This window comes from Muntiacus reevesi, chromosome X (genome assembly GCF_963930625.1).
Source record: "Muntiacus reevesi chromosome X, mMunRee1.1, whole genome shotgun sequence".
Lineage (NCBI taxonomy): Eukaryota > Metazoa > Chordata > Mammalia > Artiodactyla > Cervidae > Muntiacus > Muntiacus reevesi.
Genome location: NC_089271.1, coordinates 102,479,502 through 102,494,779, shown reverse-complemented (window position 1 = coordinate 102,494,779; position 15,278 = coordinate 102,479,502). Strand labels below are relative to the sequence as shown.

The 15,278-nt window shown below is 39.2% G+C and overlaps 1 protein-coding gene across 1 annotated transcript in view; it reads right to left on the bottom strand.

Moving 5' to 3' along the window:
- The window catches only part of LOC136154640 (probable ATP-dependent RNA helicase DDX4), a 77,966-nt gene extending 64,406 nt beyond the window's left edge, over nt 1-13,560 (bottom strand). The window contains exons 1-3 of the mRNA XM_065916842.1: nt 13,489-13,560; nt 5,472-5,532; nt 2,221-2,322 (exon numbers count right to left, since the gene is read on the bottom strand). Of these exons, the coding sequence (XP_065772914.1) occupies nt 2,221-2,322; nt 5,472-5,532; nt 13,489-13,560 (235 nt within the window). The remainder of the gene's footprint in view (nt 1-2,220; nt 2,323-5,471; nt 5,533-13,488) is intronic.
- Between the last annotated feature and the right edge of the window lie 1,718 nt (nt 13,561-15,278).

Sequence of the window (15,278 nt, the reverse complement as noted above, 5' to 3'; positions counted from 1 at the left end):
AATTATCTGAAAACAGCAGCTTGGGTTCAGAGTTATTCTCCCTTAGTATTCTGAATTCTACCTTACCCTGACCTCTGCCACTACTGAAAAAAATTTATGCTGTTGACCTACTGTTCTTTTATCAGTTCAGTACAGTCTCTCAGTCATGTCTGACTCTTTGCGACCCGATGGACTGCAGCACACCAGGCTTCCCTGTCCAGCACCAACTCCTGAAGCTTACTCAGACTCATGTCCATCGAGTCGGGTGACACCAAACATCTCATCTTCTGTCGTCCCCTTCTCCTCCCACCTTCAATCTTTCCCAGCATCAGGGTCTCTTCCAATGAGTCAGTTCTTCGCACCAGGTGGCCAAAGTATCGAAGCTTCAGTTTCAGCATCAGTCCTTCCAATGAATATTTAGGACTGATTTCCTTTAGGATTGACTGGTTTGATCTCCTTGTAGTCCAAGGGACTTTCAAGAGTCTTCTCCAACACCACAGTTCAAAAGCATCAATTCTTTCTGAGCTCACTTTTCTTTAACAGTCCAACTCTCACATCCATACATGACTCCTGGAAAAACCGTAACGTTGACCAGGAGGACTTTTGTTGGCAAAGTAATGTCTCTGCTTTTTAATATGCTGTCTGGGTCATAGGTTTTCTTCCAAGGAGCAACCATCTTTTAATTTCATGGCTGCAGTCACTATCGGCAGTGATTCCAGAACCCAAGAAAATAAAGTCTGCCACTGTTTTCCCCATCTATTTGCCATGAAGTGATGGGACCAGATGCCATGATCTTAGTTTTCTGAATGTTGAGCTTGAAGTCAACTCTTTCACTCTCCTCTTTCACTCTCATCAAGAGGCTATTTAGTTCCTCTTCACTTTCTGCCATAAGGGTGGCGTCATCTGCGTATCTGAGGTTATTGATATTTCTACCAGAAATCTTGATTCCAGCTTACACTTCATCCAGCCCGGCATTTCTCATGATGTACTCTGCCTATTAGTTAAATAAGGAGGGTGACAATATACAGCTTTGAACTACTCCTTTCCCAATTTGGAACCAGTCCGTTGTTCCACGTCTGGTTCTAACTGTTGCCTCTTGACCTGCAAACAGATTTCTCAGGAGGCAGGTAAGATGGCCTGGTATTCCCAGCTCTTTAAGAATTTTCCACAATTTGTTGAGATCCACACAGTCAAGGGCTTTGGATTTCCTTTGTGGCTCAGCTGGTAAAGAATCTGCCTTCAATGAAGGAGACCTGGGTTCAATTCCTGGGTTGGGAAGATCCCCTGGAGCAGGGAAAGGCTACCCACTCCAGGATTCTTGCCTGGATAGGTGGATCTTTCTCCTCTGGTGAGTTTTCAATTTTTTTTTAATCTCTAGAGTATTTTGTAAGGGTGTAAATTTGCTTTTATTTACCTTGCTCAAGACTCTTATACCTCATTCACTCTGGAAAAGTCTCATCTATTATCTTTGAACAGTCTCCTCTCCTTCTGTTCCTATTCTCTCCTCAGGAGATATTTAACTATATGCCACAATAACAGAGCTAATACTACACCACAATATGATATAAGCAAGTTAAATTGCCTTTGAAAAGCAGCACTGTTGCTGCCCCTCAAAATTTCACATTACATAAGCTTACTGCTTATTCTCCAGAATAGCATCCCTTCGTACCCACTGCACTCAAATCAAACTTTATCAGTCTTAAACAGCAACCCTGTGGATCTCTTCACTTTTCAAAAAGTGACAATTCACTAATCTGCTACATATCTATTAAATCATTATATCAGTTTACGTTCTTATTTTCACTATTCTGTTCTCCTCTGTTAAGAGAGACATGCATTCCAAAAGTGACTTCAGGAGACAATATCTTAGCACCAAGGAAAGACGACTGGAAAAATCTAGGTAGAAAGCCACACTGGTATAAGAAGGTATAATGGAATCATGAGAATGCCACTTATTTGTAAGGTCAGCCATCTTTATCAAAGCTCTAAAACGCTTCACAGCATGTAATATTAAAGAACTGCATCACACAAACTGTTAGAAAATTCACATACTCTCATTTAATCTATAAGGAATTACGTACGTCTACAAAATAATATTTTGCATAGCATAAGTCATTATGTACCTGCCAGCCATTATACTAAACCGTTCTCATAAAGTCATAATAATCTTATATGTGATAGGTGTTATTTTTAATCATTTCTTTAATAAATGAAGCACAGTATTTGCAATCCACTACTAACTTGAACTTCCTAGACCAGATCCTCCAAGGCAGCCTCGGAAACTACCTCTTCCACCTCTTCCGGACGATCCTGAAGCTTCTGAATCACTGCCGACTTGATAACCTGTAACATTAAAACACAAGCACACAAATGACACAGAAACCAACAAAGAAATCTTGGGGACATGGTGGCCAAGTTAATTTAAACCTTGCATAACTCAATGACTTTAATATTTTAAGTCATCAACAGATAGTTACTAAATAGAAATGCTGTGTTTGACCTACAAATGATCAACTTTACCAGTAAATAAATAAAAGCTATGATCTTTTTTTTTTTAATCCACTGTGTGCTTTGGGAACAAAACCTAAACATGACTAAAAAGAAAAAGTGACACCTATAAACACTGTGGTGTTGGAGAAGACTCTTGAGAGTCCCTTGCACTGCAAGGACATCAAACCAGTCAATCCTAAAGCAAATAACTCCTGATTATTCATTGGAAGGACTGATGCTGAAGCTGAAACTCCAATATTTTGGCCACCTGATGCGAAGAACTGACTCATTGGAAAAGACCCTGATGCTGGGAGAGATTGAAGATGGGAGGAGAAGGGGATGACAGAGGATAAGATGGCTGGATGGCATCACCGACTCAATGGACATGAATTTGAACAAGCTATGGGTGTTGGTGATGGACAGGGAAGCCTGGTGTCCTGAGACCACAGGGTCACAGAGAGCCTGAGTGACTGAACTGAACTGAATGTCCTGAAAATATCAATTAGGCCTAACTGTCCTAATATGTCATCTAGGATCTCTGTTGCCTTATCGATTTTCTGTCTGGAAGATTTGTCCACTGACGTCAGTGAGGTGTTAAAGTCTCCTCTATGATTGTATTCCCATCCATTTCTTCCTTTAGGTCTGTTAGTATTTGCTTTCTATATTTCGGTTCAGTTCAGTTGGGCAGTCTTGTCTGACTCTTTGTGACCCCACTGGACTTCCCATCTCTCAGAATCTCCACAGTTTATTGTGATCCACACAGTCGAAGGCTTTGGCATAGTCAATAAAGCAGAAAGAGAGATTTTTCTGGAACTCTCGTGCTTTTTCGATGATCCAGCAGATATTGGCAATTTGATCTCTGCTTCCTCTGCCGCTTCTAAAACCAGCTTGATTATCTGGAAGCTCTCGGTTCACGTACTGGTGAAGCCTGTCTTGGAGAATTTTGAGCATTACTTTGCTAGCGTGTGAGATGAGTGCAATTGTGCAGTAGTTTGAGTATCCTTTGGTATTGCCTTTCTTTGGGATTGGAATGAAAACTGACCTTTTCCAGTCCTGTGGCCACTGCTGAGTTTTCCAAATTTGCTGGCGTGTTGAATGCAGCACTTTCACAGCATCATCCTTTATGATTTGAAATAGCTCAGCTGGAATCCTGTCACCTGCACTAGCTTTTGTTGTCGTGATGGGCATCTACGTTGCTTCCATATCCTAGCTACTATAAACAGTTCTACAGTGAACACTTGGGTACACGTGTCTCTTTCCATTCTGGTTTCCTCAGTGTGTGTGCCCAGTAGTGGGACTGCGGGGTCATATGGCAGTTCTATTTCCAGTTTTTTAAGGAATCTCCACACTGTTCGCCAGAGTGGCATACTAGTTTGCATTCTTACCAACAATGTAAGAGGGGTCCCTTTTCTCCACACCTCCAGCATTTATTGTTTGTAGACTTTTTGATAGCAGCCATTCTGACCAGTGTGAGATGGTACCACATTGTGGTTTTGATTTGCATTTCTCTGATGATAAGTGATATTGAGCATCTTTTCAAGTGTTTGTTAGCCATCTGTATGTCTTCTTTGAAGAAATGTCTGTTTAGTTCTGAGTCGTTTATTTTTCTGGTATTGGGCTGCATGAGCTCCTTGTGGGTTTTTGATATTGAAATTTGCTTTGTTTGCTATTATTTTCTCCAATTCTGAAAACTGTCTTTTCAACCTCCTCATAGTTTCCTTCGTTGTGGAAAAGCTTTTACATTTAATTAGGTCCCATTTTGGGTGTTTTTTTTTTTTTTTTTTTTTTTTTTTTGCTTTTATTTCCATTACTCTGGGAGGTGGATCATAGAGGATCCTGTTGTTATTTATGTCAGACTGTTCTGCCTATGTTTTCTTCTAGGAGTTTTATAGTTTCTGGTTTTACATTTAGATCTATAATTTATTTTTAGTTTATTTTTGTGTATGGTGTTAGAAAGTGTTCTAGTGTCATTCTTTTACAAGTGGTTGACCAGTTTTCCCAGCATCACCTGTTAATAAGATTGTCTTTTCTCCGTTGCATATTTTTGCCTCCTTTGCCAAAGATAAGGTGTCCATAGGTGCGTGGATTTATCTCTGGGCTTTCTGTTTTGTTCCACTGATCTATATTTCTGTTTCTGTGCCAGTACCATACTGTCTTGACGACTGCAGCTTTACAGTATAGTCTGAAGTCAGGCAGGTTGATTCCTCCAGTTCCATTCTTCGTTCTCAAGATGCTTTGGCTATTCGAGGTTTTTTGCGCTTCCATATAAATTGTGGAATTATTTGTCCTAGTTCTGTGAAAAAATGTTATTGGTGGCTTGATAGGGATTGCATTGAATCTATAGATTTCGTTGTGTAGTATACTCATTTTCTCTATGTTGATTCTTCCAATCCATGAACATGGTATTTTTCTCCATCTATTTGGGTCATCTTTTGCTTTCTTTCATCAGTGTTTTACAGTTTTCTAAATAAAGGCCTTTTGTTTCTTGAGGTAAATTTATTCCTAAGTATTTCATTCTTTTTGACGTAATGGTGAATAGGGTTGTTTCCTTAATTCCTATATCTATTTTCTCATTGTTAGTGTATAGGAATGCCAGGGATTTATGTGCATTAATTTGATATGAGTTTGGTTTTAAATAGCTGCTATCCTGACAGGTCACCATCATTGTAACCTGCTTCAGCACCTGAGTCTACTCTCCTACTGCCTTATATCAGGAATTCTGACAATTCCCATAGCAGCCTGAAAGCCAAACATGCAACTTGGAGGCTGGGGAAAGGTTTTACAGCAAGCCCACTGAATCGAAGGATACACTCTAACATTACACTCTCTATCTCTCCCTTCCTTTAATTCTAAGAGGCTCCCAACCCAAAATATTCAAGCCAAAACGTCTCACTAGAAAATTTAAAAAACACCTTTGACAAGGTATCTATTAGTCTGCTTCTCATCCAGTGGATGAAGCCCTTAACCTAAAAAGAGTTCTGCATTTTTGCTTTAACACATACCTGATGATGAAGCCAGAGTCCTGTTAAAAGTGTCTCCATTTGCTCCAGAAGAATACCTATCCTGTAAGAAAAAAGAAAACACTAGTTTTCTACTTTGAATAATAACAATGAGTAATCTATCTCATAAATACTAGAAAGTTTTAACAACTGGGTTTTGTCCAGAACAAAATAATTAAAGATTTCCTGGGTCGCTGCATGTTCTTTTATTTACTACTCTAAAACACCTTCACTTTAAAATTCTATGTATAGCATACTAATATATCACTTAAACAATGGTCAGCAAACTATAGCCACAAGCCAAATCGGGTGGGCTACCAGTTTTTATAAATAAAGTTTTATTGGAAAAAAGCCATCCTCAACTCATCTAGGTATGGAACAGGCTGCTTCCTCTCAAACAAGTTTCCAATACTAAAGGCAAAACTTTTGAACAGAGCTCTGAGATTCTTCAAAATCAAATTCAATAATTTAACCACAAAAAGTGATCTAAAATTTACAGATAACACTTCAATTAACTGACTGAATTAGACAAATCACAGTATTTTTGTCAAATAAGTTTCTTTAAATAAACTTAAAGCTGGAGGGAGTGCACCAAGGTAGGTATTAACATCGTCAGGTAATACTTTTGCTCCAAAATTTCTTGCACAAAAGACACTGACTTTTAAAAACTACCTTTATAAAGCTCAAAAGACATTCAGTTATTTTTCTAACTTACTAAAAACATATGATAAAATCTTTGAAATGGCTTGGGATTTTGATAACTGCTACAGTAAAAAGTTCCAATTTATGATTACCATAGATGATAAGACAAACAAGAAAAGTAATCCAGCTTTCCCTATTTAAAGTGAAACACTGAAGACTTTTTTTCTCTTTTCTAGTATCCAAAATACTACTGGATGTATAGAGCCCCCAAAGAGGCTAGTTTTACAAGTGTTATAACACTCAGCATAGAGCCCCCAAAGAGGCTAGTTTTATAAGTGTTATAACACTCAGCTTCACGTAACTGATAAAAAGTAATGAAACACTCTGGCACCAAACAACTGAAAAATTATTGTTACCAAACAATCTTCAAAAGATGGAATTTAACATCCCACACACATTCTATGGCAAATTTTGAAAAAAAATTTTCAATAGAATTCATCTTTCTTCACAAAAATCCTTAATATTTTTCATAATCTTAAAAATAAAGTAACTTCATACTCCCTTCCAGCTACTGTACCATTTCTCTGCTCCATTATAGGCAAAAAAATTTGTCTACATTTGCTGCCTCTGTTTTCTCACATTCTGTATTTCCTTCAAGCTACTCTTGCTAGCCTCCATCCTCACCACTGCACTGAAAAAGCTTATAGTAAGCCTATTATGTAATAAAATTACTACTTTTAAGCTTCATCCTGCCAGAGCTCTCAGCAGCATTTGAAACAACAGACTATCTACTTGCTTCTCTGGCTTAGGGAACACTTCCTTCCCAGGTTTTCCTCTTGCCCCATGGCCACTCCCTCCACAGTCTCCTTTGCCAGCTCCCCAGCTAATGTACCTTTAAAATCAAAATGCCCCACAGTTCATGGCAGAACCCTCTAAGTCTGTTTTATTCCATCCAACTTTACCCACTCCACTCTCACAGATTTAAATCCTATTAAAAGAGATAAATTCCAGATTTGTACCTACAGCTCTGATCCCTCTCCTAAGCAACAGCTAATGACTAGTACCCTTACTTAAATCTTTTCTTAGGCATCTGAAATTCAACACTGCAAATACAGAATTCTTGATTTTTTCCCTCCCAAACTGGTTCATCTTCCAAATATTTCCCATTTCAGTAATGAGCACCATCATCCATCTACTTGCTTCAATATAAAAACTTAGCATCATTCTCACTTGCATTCCCCATATCCAGACCATCTAGTTCTATCAACTCTATGTCCACTTCTATCTTGAGGGCCCTCTCCCTCTCTTTCTTTTCTCTTTCCTTCTCAGATTTCACTTTCTACAAATGTTGCCTTATCTTACTATAGTTTAGCCATGCTAGAAATTTGTTGCTGTTCAGCCAATCAGTCATGTCCGACACTTTGTGACTCATGCACTGCATCACGACAGGTATCCCTGTCCTTTACCATCTCTGAGAAGTTGTTCAACGTCATGTCCATTGAGTCACATGATGCCATCCAACCATCTCATCCTCTATCATCTCTTTCTCCTCCTGCCATCAGTCTTTCCCAGTATCAGGGTATTTTCTAATGAATCAGCTCACCAAAGTATTGGAGCTTTAGTAACAGTCCTTCCGATGAATATTCAGGATTGATTTCTTTAGGATTGACAGGTTTGATCTCCTAGCAGTCCAAGGAACTCTCAAGAGTCTTCTCCAACATCTCGGTTCAAAAGGATCAATCCTTTGCACTCAGCCTTCTTTACGGTCCAACACTCACATCCATGCATGACTATTCAAAAATCCATAGCTTTGTCTAGATGGCCCTTTGTTGACAAAGTAATGTCTCCACTTTTTAATATGCTGTCTAGGTTGGTCATAGCTTTTCTCCCAAGGAGCAAGCATCTTTTAATTTCATGGCTGCAGTCACCATCTGCAGTGATTCTAGAACCCAAGAAAATAGTCTCACTGTTTCCATTGTTTCCCCATCTATTTGCCATAAAGTGATGAGACCGCATGCCATGATCTTCGCTTTTTGAATGTTGAATTTTAAGCCAGCTTTTCTACTCTCCTCACTCGCTTTCATCAAGAGGCTCTTTAGTTCCTCTTCGCTTTCGGCCATAGGGCTGGTATCATCTGCATATCTGAGATTATTGGTATTTCTCCCGGGAATTTCGATTCCAGCTTGTGCTACATTCATCTTGGCATTTCACATGATGTACTCCACATATAAGTTATATAAGCAGAGTGACAATATACAGCCTTGACGTACTCCTTTCCCAACTTGGAACCAGTCCATTGTTTCATATCCAGTTGTAACTGTTGCTTCTTGCCTTGCATACAGGTTTCTCAGGAGGCAGGTCAGCTGGTCTGGTATTCCCATCTCTTTAAGAATTTAACACAGTTTGTAGTGATCCACACAGTCAAAATCTTTAGCATAGTCAATGAAGCAGAAATAGGTGATTTTTGGAACTCTCTTGCTTTTGCATTCCTCCAATGGATGTTGGCAATTTGATCTCTGGTTCCTCTGCCTGTTCTAAAACCAGCTTGAACATCTGGAAGTTCTCGGTTCATGTTGAAGCCTAGTTTTGAGAATTCTGAGCATTACTCTGCTAGAGCATGAGATGAGTGCAACTGTGTGGTGGTTTGAAAATTCTTTGGCATTGCCTTTCTTTGGGAATGAAATGAAAACTGACCTTTTGCAGACCTGTGGTCACTGCTGAGTTTTCCAAATTTGCAGGCATATTGAGTGCAGCACTTTCACAGCATCATCTTTTAGGATATGAAATAGCTCTATACTAGCTATAGTAGCAGAGAAGGCAATGGAACCCACTCCAGTACTCTTGCCTGGAAAATCCCATGGATGTAGGAGCCTGGTAGGCTGCAGTCCATGGTGCAGCTAGGAGTCAGAGCCACTTCACTTTCACTTTTCACTTGCAGGTACTGGAGAAGCAAATGGCAACCCACTCCAGTATTCTTGCCTGGAGAATCCCAGGGACAGGGGTGCCTGGTGGGCTGCTGTCCATGGGGTCACACAGAGTTGGACACGACTGAAGCGACTTAGCAGCAGCAGCAGCTATAGTTTGATTGAATAACGTCCACTCAATGATATCAAGCCCTCATTTCTGAAAAGTGTGTTATATTATTTGGGGAAAAAAAACAGTTCTAGCCGATATAACTAAGGATTTTGAAATGAGGAGATTACCCTGGATTATCTAAGTGGGCTCTAAATGTCATCGCAAGCGTCCTTATGGAAGGCCAAGGGTATTAACACAAACACAGAGAAGGCCCAGTGAAGACAACAGAAAGAGATGCAGCCACAAGCCAAGGCTGCCTATAACCACCAGAAGTTGGAAGAAGCATGGATTCTCTCCAAGAGCCTACTGAAGGAAAACAGCACTGCTGAGACCATGGTTTCTAACTTCTGGCCTCCAGAACTGTAAGAGAAATTTGTCTGTTACTGTAAGCCATCTAGTTTGTGATAATTTATCATAGCATCTATAGGAAACTACCACATTGTACTTCTTCCTGTTGTCCTGATACCCTAAGTTCGTTCTCTCTTCAGATCTCTGCACATCATGTGTTACTGGGACTCTTTCAGGTCTCCGGCTCATGAGTTATAGTCTCAAGGAATATTTTCCTCTCCATCTGATCTAAATCTACCCATACCAATCTTCTTCTCCCTCTCTCCCTCACACACAGAGAGTTTCCTGATTATTTTATTACTATTATTATTTAATAATTTTCACTATTAGTATATGATTTGTAATGTGTTTATTCTGTCTCCTCCAGTAAAATACAACATCCATGCCAGCAAGCCCCTTATCTATCATGTTTACCACTAGCTCCAGCATCTAATAAGGCTCAAAAAAACTTGTGGAATGAGTCTTAGGTCTTAACATTACCTATTTTTAGAACACTTAGCTATAAAACATTTATAACCTCTTTACTCATCCAAGTGAACCAATTTAGAAATTTTAAAACTTAACATTATTTCAAATATTATAGATTTCAAAATAATAATTGTGGATGCACTAATTATCTTAAGCAGTTTCCACTTTAATCACAAGAGTATATATGCCATCTGAAATATGCCAGAAAAAAGGCAAAACGATCAGACAGAAGAGACGAGTGTGTAGACTCACTGGTCATTTAATAAGAAATATTACAACTAGCAAGGAAACCCAGTATCCTGTTACAGTCATCACGCTCATTCATTTCATCTCTCACCCCAACAAGTGTGCGCACAATATGCAAAAGCCTAATAGATGGTGACTGCAGCCATGAAATTAAAAGACGCTTACTCCCTGGAAGGAAAGTTATGACCAACCTAGATAGCATATTAAAAAGCAGAGACATTACTTTGCCAACAAAGGTCCATCTGGTCAAGGCTATGGTTTTTCCAGTGGTCATGTATGGATGTGAGAGTCGGACTGTGAAGAAAACGGAGCGCTGAAAAATTGGTGCTTTTGAACTAAGGTGTCGGAGAAGACTCTTGAGAGTTCCTTAGACTGCAAGGAGATCCAACCAGTCCATCCTAAAGGAGATAAGTCTTGGGTGTTCATTGGAAGGACTGATGCTGAAGCTGAAGCTCCAAAACTTGGCCATCCTCATGCGAAGAGTTGACTCGTTGGAAAAGACCCTGATGCTGGGAGGCATTCGGGGTAGGAGAAGGGTATAACAGAGGATGAGATGGCTGGATGGCATCACCGACTCAATGGGCATGAGTTTGAGTAAACTTCGGGAGGTTGTGATGGACAGGGAGGCCTGGCGTGCTGCGATTCATGGGGTCTCAGAGTCGGACATGACTGAGCGACTGAACTGAACTGAACTGAACCATTTCTGGACTACTCTAACTGCTAGATTACCAAATATTTCCCAACCTCACATTTTGAATTATTCTATCCCTACATAGTACACTCACTTCAAAAACCAGCATTGGAAAGTTCTAAAAACTACCAGAAAAGCAACCTGTTAGTTCAAATTTATATAAGCCTGTGTTAATACTAAATCTCCAAAGAAGGATCCTTAGAAGCATTCAGAAAAGGCTTATCACATAATAAGAACCTCTTGCATAGCACAGGGAATTCTATTCAATACTTTGTGAAGACCTATATAAGAATAGAAGATAAAAAAGAATGAATATATGTATATGTATAACTGACCTATTTTGCTGTACAGCAGAAACACAACATTGTAAATCAACTATACTCCCGATTTTTTAAATTAACAAAAGGCTGATCACAGATATTATTACCAATCCAAGATGATCTCAGAGGCAATACAAATTGCACAAAAGGGAAGCCCAGTTGCTTCTTGAAACAGAAATCCAATTACAACAACCAATCTAATGGTGCCTTTAAAAGAAAACGGGCTGAAGACCTCAGATTTCTCCTACATAAAAATGTCATGCGTTCATCCTTAGCGTCTACACACCTTATTCAAGGAAGAGAAGCAAACAAAGCCACTGAATGCATCATGTTTCTTCAAGTTAAGTAGGTCAAATTACTAACTGCACACCTAGCACCAGGTGTTAAGTTTGTGGACAAATGCAAAAAGTTTACTACAAATTGGCCACACACAGATATGTACTAAGAATCGTAAGGTAGAAATATTAACATTAATATTAATATTAACATTAACATTATTAACATTTACATTATTAAATAATGTTAATGATGTACATTAAATATTAACATTAATATTAATTAATATTCAATCAGTATGACCAGCATTGAGAAACAAAGTTTGTTACTGAATAGCACAAAGACTCCCAAAAGGTAAATCTGGAAGCCTGACAGTTGACCATCCTCAATTTCAGACACCCTTTGCAATAACCATGCACAACATTCTACAGTGCAGTATACCATTTGAATAATATTTAGTTAAGACAAAATCTCATAGTAAGAAAAAGTAAAATTAGACAAGTCCAAGTGGAAGAACATCTATACGTATGAGTTAAACTGTGTGTTACAACAAATCTACCAAGAACCTGGGGAAAAAAGAACCATAGAAAATTATTTGACCAAGTAATTCCATTTTTGAAAACAAATACTCCCAAATTAAACAATAAACTGTAGCTATTCATGACAATACTACAGTGTAAAGATAAAACTTTAATTTCTACCAAAAGAAAATCAATTATGCTTTGGTAGTTCTAGTCCATTAAATACTACATACCCATGTGAAATTATTTTTAGGAAGTTAATAATATGGAATAGCTAGTGCTGAGGAGTGAAAAAGTTGAAATCAAAAATTACTATTACATACAATCATTAGAATCCATGGAAAAATGTGTTTGGGAAATATAGAAGAAAATTTACTAAAACCTCAACAGAGCATTTGTGCTAGTGAGTGAGACTATAGGTAATATTTCTCCTCTTTTGGTCTTACACTATTCTTATGATACTGTAACATAAAGAAGACAATAAAAAGATAACATACAAAGAAGTTATTTCTAAAAAACGTCCCAAAGCAAGAAACATGATAAATTCAGATTAACATCTTAGGTATTTTAATCTAAAGTTTACATGCAAACAGGCCAAATTCAAGAAAGACAAAGAATTAAATTTTATGTTTTGGGGTAAATTAAGAATTTCTATTAAGACATCACTTGAAATAGAAAGTGTCAGAATTGACTAACATAAATACAAACTGGAAATCCTAAAAGGAAAACAAATTGACTTTTGGAGATATTTTCAAGTAGATAAAACTTATGTAAAAGCAATCCATTAAATACACTGTCTTCCAAAGTAGACTCTCTTCACCATCTTAAAGTCAAAACTAAGAGATCCAAAGAGATCCAAAAACCCACTCCATAATCCCCTCAGGTAAATTTCAGTGTAACTCTTCAAAAGCTATTGAGGAAAAAGATCTGCAGATTTGTACATCTGAAGATCAAACTGATGGTACCATCTGAATCAACCTAATGTTTTCATCTTGAGAGCCCTGCTTATATAAAACCAAATTTCAGAATTCAAACTGCCACCCAAAAACGAATTTTATTTTTCCATTTTCTATATACAACTGTATCTTAGAGACATTCAACCACATTAACACAAGCTTGCTTTCACCCACAGTAAGTTCTAAATCATTGAGATTTAAATTAAGTTGCTCATAATATTATACCCGTTTTAGGTTTTCATTATTAAATTATTATTAAATTAATAATAATTAATTATTAAATTATTAAATAATTGTTAAATTATTTCTTCTATTTGAGGCTTAGCATGCTTCATCATTCCCTATAAGACAGTTAATAACAATCACATGGAGAAGCACAGCATGCTTCTCACCACAGATGAACTTTCTCACCACAGAGATTTTCAACTCTGACAAAATCTGCAGCATTCAATAACTAAAAACTTAAAATTTTATTACCTTCTCAAATACAGGAACATAGGAAGACATATGAGGGTTGATTATTTCTGCTTCCCAATCTTCATCTCCCATGGCGGCTTCCAGTTCAGTTTTTATAAAAATACAAACATGCACATTTAGGCTCAGTCAGAATCAGAGATCAAAATTTTACCTTTAAAAGCATAAATCATCATTTCACACATATACCTCCAAGCTACACAATTAACTGTTGATCCTCCCCAAAAGTTTTTGCAAAAAACTTAAAGTTTTTAAAAAAACAATTAAAGATTTGTTTCTTACTGAGAGATACCATTTATATTTATCCTTTTGGCTCAGACGGTAAAGAATCCGGCTGCAATGCGGGAGACATGGATTCGATCCCTGGGTTCGGAAGATCCCCTGGAGAAGGGAATGGCTACCCACTCCAGTGTTGTGGCCTGAAAAATTCCATGGACTGTATAGTCCATGGCGTCGCAAAGAGTCGGACACAACTGAGCGACTTTCAATTTTTTATCTTTAAAAATTAGTTGAACCACTTATCTAATCACTCTAGCAATCACCCTGTCCCAGTGGAGTTCAGGCCTTTCCCCAAAATCGGTTGACAGAATTTATTTTCTCACTGAAGGGTTCCCAAAGCGTCTTAGTGAATATTAAGGGGGAGGGGAAATTTTTCAGATACTACTCCAGGTTTCTCCCTTCAAAACTGGGTACGACGTTTCACGTGGGGTTTATTTAGTTTCTTTGCGGGGTGGGGGGGGAGTGACCAGGGATCAAGGCCGTGAAGTTTGGCAGGGAAGGAAGGGGTGATTAGGTGGCCCAAATTTCTCACACAAGCAACCAGTTTCGCCAAAGAGTGTGTATACACGAATAGTTCAACAACCATCCGTGTTTAGAGAGTCTTTTTCTCGGAACACGAATGGTGTACTACAATGTGGTCAAAAATGCTCCTTCGCCTTTTCTGCAGGCCTCAACCTCAGACTTCGGACACGCACCGTGCTACTGGACCCTCCGGGAGGAAGCAGAAAGACCCCAAAGGACGGCTTCAAACCCCTGCCCACCCCAACCGTTCTTCACTTGGCCCGAAGTCCAGCTACAACTGGGAAGCCCAGAGCGTGGGGATGAAACCCCTACTGGGAAAAGAGCCGGCGGCCCACTCACCTCTCTGCAGCTTGCTCGCCCGGAGTCCTCACAGGCGCTGACGCGACTTAAACGGCTGCACGGGTGCACGACGCAGACTGCGTCTGCACGTGCACGACGCAGACTGCGTCTGGTGCGCTGATCCAACAACAAATGACACCAGGCGACGAGCTCCATCAGCCAATCAGCGTCAGGCAGCAATGTCGTCCCGCCCCCATCTCCTGCCTCTCCTACCCTATGTGTTCGCGTTCAAGGTCACAATCAGCTGACCCATTAGGTTCCGGACGGAGTGGCCCGTTAGGCAGGGGTACAAGGCTGACCGTGGGTCACTTTCTCTGGATTTTTCTGTGGGGTCCTCAATCTGGAGAGACTATAGAATTTCCTATGTAAGCACTGCAAGTCAAAGTTAAAAATAGAAGAGGAATTAAAACGTCCTCCTACCTACCTCTTTAAACGTTCTCTCCTTTTTTGCCTACTGCAGTCCCTGGCAGTTGGCCTCTATTTCTGAGGCGCTTGCTTCACCTCCAGGGGGTTTCCAGGCACCTCAAAGTATAGCTGAGGCTCGGGCTGGTGGGGTATGTCTTTTTCTTCCCAGACTGAAGGATGAGACTGTCACGCCGATACCTAGGAGGCTGTGAAGTCAGTAACTTGTCTTACAGAGCTAGAGGTCGAAT